Source organism: Topomyia yanbarensis, chromosome 1 (genome assembly GCF_030247195.1).
Source record: "Topomyia yanbarensis strain Yona2022 chromosome 1, ASM3024719v1, whole genome shotgun sequence".
In the NCBI taxonomy this organism is placed as follows: domain Eukaryota; kingdom Metazoa; phylum Arthropoda; class Insecta; order Diptera; family Culicidae; genus Topomyia; species Topomyia yanbarensis.
Genome location: NC_080670.1, coordinates 80278037 through 80283290, shown reverse-complemented (window position 1 = coordinate 80283290; position 5254 = coordinate 80278037). Strand labels below are relative to the sequence as shown.

Here is a 5254-nt window from a genome sequence, read left to right as displayed (position 1 = left end):
TCAGTTAAGGACTCAAATTAACGGCTGCAAAACCAAAACAAAGCAAACATGTTGAAGTAAACCGCGCAAAGCAAAGGACTTGAAAGCCAAATCAAAATTATTTTGATTTGATTTGGCTTTCAAGTCCTTTGCTTTGCGCCGTTAACTTCACATGTTTGTTTTGTTTTGGCTTTTCAGCCGTTATCTTGAGTCCTTGACTGACTTTCAAATACAACGTAAGCGCTTTTGAGCCCTTTAGTTCAAACCTCGACAAACATATGATTACGGCCTAAAAGCCAACTGTCAAAATTCACTTTGAATGGAAATTCCGGACAAACCGTTACGCGCCAATCACAGATGTTGGTAGTAAACGAAAGAGAAAAGTTTTCTCTTTCATAAACTGTTGTGAACTGTGTTCGACTAGTAACGGTTTGTCCGGAATTTCCATTCAAAGTGGATTTTGACAGTTGGCTTTTAGGCCGTAATCATATGTTTGTCGAGAAACCACCTATTAGTAGATCCCAGTGACAAAGCTTTTTTAAATAGCTGAAATTTTTTACAATTTAGCAATAAACGCTTACGCTATATTCAAAATTCAGTCAACGGCTCAAAAACTATATGAAAACAAACAAACAAACAGAGTGAACGGCAAAAAAGTAAACCTCCCGAATACTACTGATCGATTTACGATTTTGTAATAATGTTCTCGTCAACAGGATTCGACTTACTTCTTCGTAAATATTACCTCAACTTACTGTTTTGTCTATACACAAAGCAATGTACTATTTTCTTTTTCAGTGGCCGCTGGTATTTCTGACCCTCCAGTTGGGGAAGAAGTGGCAAGTATAGTTGCTGATACTCCCACGGTTGCAAATTTCGAGGAAGTAGAATTTGTAAACAAAACTACAAACAACACTTTCCTCGAAGGTGTTTCGATGATTATATCATCAACGCCGATAAGAAAAAGCGGAGTCATAACATTCACTGATCCCCGACAAACACTTCCACTAGATTTATCAGTATCAATGATTGAGAACGAGCAACCTTTAAATTTAACGATGCAGACTAGCGATGTTCCATTAGATCTGGCTATGCCGAAAAGTAATACTTCGAAGAAGTTAGCAACGGAAAAGGCGATAAATTTGTGTGTGGCGATACCCGAACAGAAACAAAGCTTAACCATATCATCTCTTCCGTCCACTCATCAAGGGATTCTTCCCGAATCTGTCGAATATGTGGAAAAAGCTTCAAACGCTCGGTTTACTTTGCCGGCGCAGTGTGCTGCACAAGCCAAGTACAAAAATGATATGGGACCTGGTTTGTACGTGTTATCACCACAGTACAGTGAATCAGGCAGTGAAACCGCATTTGACCACACGAAAACGATGGATCACCAGGGACAAAGCATGACCGTTTCGATCGCTGAATCCTTCAAAGATTCAGACCGTTCAAAATATTCAAATCCGGGGTACATTCAGGAGAATGATACTGATAGCGACTCAGAAAACCATGAGAACGTAACGGTTGAAGTTTCGGAGTATTTTGAACCATTTGCTAATCAGACTTTGATCAGTACCGATGAGAGTAGCGATGAAAGCAACTGCGAAAGTGAGGGCAATAGCGACATAGAACAGAAAGGTACGAGACTGCTCAAAATTGTGATACAGTTTAATCCATCAATCCCCACTGTTGCCTACCATTGACGGTGGAAAATGCAACGCTGGGTTTTAGTAGGACGTACATTCATTTTATTACAACATTACCATTGTTGTTTTAGTTTCAGTCACAACGTCGCCTTTTCATTCCTTTGACGACAACCAAGGCGATAACTCTGACAAGGATCAATTGATAAGTAGGAAGAAACGTCCTGCATGGGTCATCCGAAAGGAACGGAAAGAACGAGGGTTCAAGTATCAGAGAACTAATGGTACTTTTGCTCCTGCACGAAGCATAAAAAAGGCTTGTCAGTGCTCGCGGCTTGAATGCTATTCAAAGTACAACGATACGTTGCGCGGTAATATCCTAAAAAATTTATTGAAACTGTCATCATCTGGCCAGAACCAATTTATTTGTAGTCATGTAATCGTCAAGCCTATTGCCAGAACACGCGTGAGTGCTAATAAATAATATGTAAAACAAAATAATTTATATTTTCACTCTTACTTTTTAGGTAATTAACTCACGAAGGATTGCAACAAGAATATATAACCTCCCCGCACTGAACGGTCAAAATCGTGTGTGCAAAACTATGTTCGTTAACACTCTTGACATCGGTGATAAAAAAGTTCGATGGTTGGCCACGAAAAGTGTAGCTAATGGCGGTATATGTCCTGATGACATGCGAGCTGACAATTTCAATCCACATGCCTTGACCGAACAAGAAATCGATTCGATTAAACAGCATATCATGTCGTTCCCTTCGAGTGAGTCGCACTACTCTCGCGAAAAATCATCCAAAAAATATTTGAGCAGTGACCTGTCTGTAGCGAAAATGTACGACCTTTATAAAGAACAGTGCACAACGATAAAAGCCCATGCTGTTCATTATAACACATATAGGAAAGTGTTCCGCTCCTTGAATCTATCATTTAGAAAACCGCGCGTTGATACCTGTAATACTTGCGATGAAATGCAAACTCGATTACGTATGGCTACAGATGGTGAAAAAGCACCAATCAAAAAGGAGCTTGAAACTCATCACCAAAACGCCCAAGATGTGTATAATCAGAAGCGTTTAGACATTGAAAAGGCCAAAAATGCCGATGATACATGTACGATATCTTTCGATCTGCAGAACCCACACTTGAATTGCGGAGAGGTGTTTTATCTGCGACAAATGTACACCTACAACCTCACAATATTCGTTACAGATAAGTCGGGTAACACAGCTAGGTGTTGTTTGTGGGATGGAAGTCAAGCTAGACGTGGTGCCCAAGAAGTGGGGTCGTGTCTATTGAAATTTTTATTCGAGTTACCGAAGAACATTAGGTTTCTCAACTGCTACTCTGACAGATGCTTCGGACAGAACTGCAATACTATTATTTGTAGTATGTTTTCTGCCTTCACGATTCACTGCATTGAACAAAAAAGAGATATAACTATTACGCATAACTTCATGGTTAGCGGACATTCGCATATGGAATGTGACAGTGTTCATTCAACTATAGAGCGGGCCAAGAAAAAGTCATCAATTAATATCGAAATCCCCAAAGATTGGTCAACTTTCATCAGCGGTATTCGTCGTAAGGTTCCATTCAAAGTAGTCGAAATGGAACAACAGGATTTTTTGGCACTGAAAGATTTGGACAAAATATTCAAAAAGCCTTCTCTTGATATTGATGGTAATGGTTTAAGATTTCAAAAAATTATGTGCTTCAGGTACCAAACGACACTTCCCGGATGTATTGAGTTCAAATATGATATATCAAATCCAACCTGGTCACAGTTCATATTTGGGAGTGCTAATATAAGAACTGTAGTTTTACCGGATCCAATTAACAGAGAGCCAATCGCTTTGCCACAAGCTAAGTTGGATGATTTGAGGAAGCAATTAAAATATATTAAAAACAAACCATACTACGAAACGTTCCTCAAAGAAATAGTTCCCAAAAAAAGAGGTCGGAAACCAGTGAATAATGCTCCCGATAACTTCGATATGGATATGGACATGGAACTTCATGAAGAAGAAATTGATGTCAAATTTGTTTTAGCGAGTGTGATCCTCTCATATGATTGTTTGTGTATATGCTGACAATAAAAATAAAAATGCAACGTTTATTATTTTACATAAAATACAACAGTATTATATATATTTCAACGGTATTATATATATTAAAAGGCTTAAACGTGCTTACGTTGTATTTGAAAGTCAGTCAAGGACTCAAATTAACGGCTTCAAAACCAAAACAAAAAACATATGTTGAAGTAAACGGCGCAAAGCAAAGGACTTGAAAGCCAAATCAAATTTTTTGTTTTGATTTGGTTTTCAAGTCCTTTGCTTTGCGCCGTTTACTTCACATGGTTGTTTTGTTTTGGCTTTTGAGCCGTTAACTTCAGTCCTTGACTGACTTTAAAATACAACGTAAGCGCGTTTGAGCCCTTTAGTTTAAACCGCTTATTGGTAAATCCCAGTGACAAAGTTGTTTGAAATAGCTGAATTTATTTACAATGTAACGATAAAACAGTTCTACTTTCGATTAAAAACATTTAGTACTAGATTTTGCACTCTACCCAAAATAATCAGTAACGATATCCTTTCTGATTTTTCGGGCCATGAAAAAGTAATCCAATATTCAACTCTTTGTTAAATTTATATTTCCTTTGCTGTTTTGCCCTTAATCCAAATTATGCCATTAATTTCAGCGGCCATTTCGAATGCTATTTCCTTCGCAAGCAGGTACAGACGTACACTTCGGAATAAGGATTTTCCGTACCAAATTGATGCTGCAATCAAAAACGAATCCCTCGTGAAGTACACCAAGTTTGCCTTTCTTCCCGTGGGAATTAACGCAAATCAGCTCCGGTTCCAAATCCCGATTGGCTGTTAGCACATTAGTCGTGCACATATGACATCTCCTACGTTAACATCCAGACAGTTCTTCTTGGTGGCACATTCGGAAGCCATGTATGATAGAGACCGGTTCACTGGCGCTTATGTCGACCCGGAAGATATGTCGAGCTTTTGGGGATAAGATTCCGATAACAATTACATCACGATTCGGCACGTGCATCTTCTGATAGCAATCTACCCAGAACGTGTTGGGAGCCTTTTTCCGTAATACACTACGTTTGCAGACCAGCACCGCGTCATCGTTGTCCTGTTGAAGTCCAGGACCCAGCATCTTCTTTATTGACCTTCTCTATCTCAATTGCTTCTTCCATGCGGTAACCTGGCAAAACTATATGGATATACTCAAAAAAAAAATTCCGCTCCGAAGTACTGTAGCGTAGAATATTTTACGACACTGCCACTAACAACACCATTCTGTTCCAAGCTCAAGTTTAAGTAGCGAGAGTTGTATTATAGAAACATATTCTCCATTCCTATAGTCGATCAGTCTGTTCCCTCCATTCAATCGTCGCAATATAACTAAAATTAAATTCAACCAATCAACACCCATTCCGTCTAAGATAAACCCGTAAGCCACTTACCTCTCCCTCCGCTAGACCTTCGTGTTCCAGTTGCTTCCATCCTCGGGCAGCAGATTGTTCATAATTAGCAACACGATATCGACAATCCACCAGATTCCGACACCTCCCAGTGTGAGCAAGTTTC

At 39.2% G+C, this 5254-nt stretch overlaps 1 protein-coding gene and 1 pseudogene across 1 annotated transcript; one reads left to right on the top strand and one right to left on the bottom strand.

The window, feature by feature from the left end:
- Positions 1 to 476: 476 nt before the first annotated feature.
- Positions 477 to 3745, top strand: LOC131678007 (uncharacterized). Its single transcript, XM_058958129.1, has 4 exons — positions 477 to 713; positions 778 to 1617; positions 1757 to 2088; positions 2150 to 3745. The coding sequence occupies exons 1-4, from the start codon at positions 680 to 682 to the stop codon at positions 3728 to 3730; spliced, it is 2787 nt and encodes a 928-aa protein (XP_058814112.1). The 5' UTR covers positions 477 to 679; the 3' UTR covers positions 3731 to 3745.
- A 426-nt stretch (positions 3746 to 4171) lies between these two features.
- Positions 4172 to 4881, bottom strand: LOC131696285 (exosome complex component RRP40-like; annotated as a pseudogene).
- Between the last annotated feature and the right edge of the window lie 373 nt (positions 4882 to 5254).

What these genes read in the sequence shown, in the direction of transcription:
- LOC131678007 (XM_058958129.1), top strand. Translation starts at nt 680, where the DNA reads ATGTTCTCGTCAACAGGATTCGACTTACTTCTTC. An exon ending in TAGCGACATAGAACAGAAAG is followed by an intron (nt 1,618 to 1,756) that starts GTACGAGACTGC and finishes TTGTTGTTTTAG; the next exon opens with TTTCAGTCACAACGTCGCCT. An exon ending in AGCCTATTGCCAGAACACGC is followed by an intron (nt 2,089 to 2,149) that starts GTGAGTGCTAAT and finishes CTTACTTTTTAG; the next exon opens with GTAATTAACTCACGAAGGAT.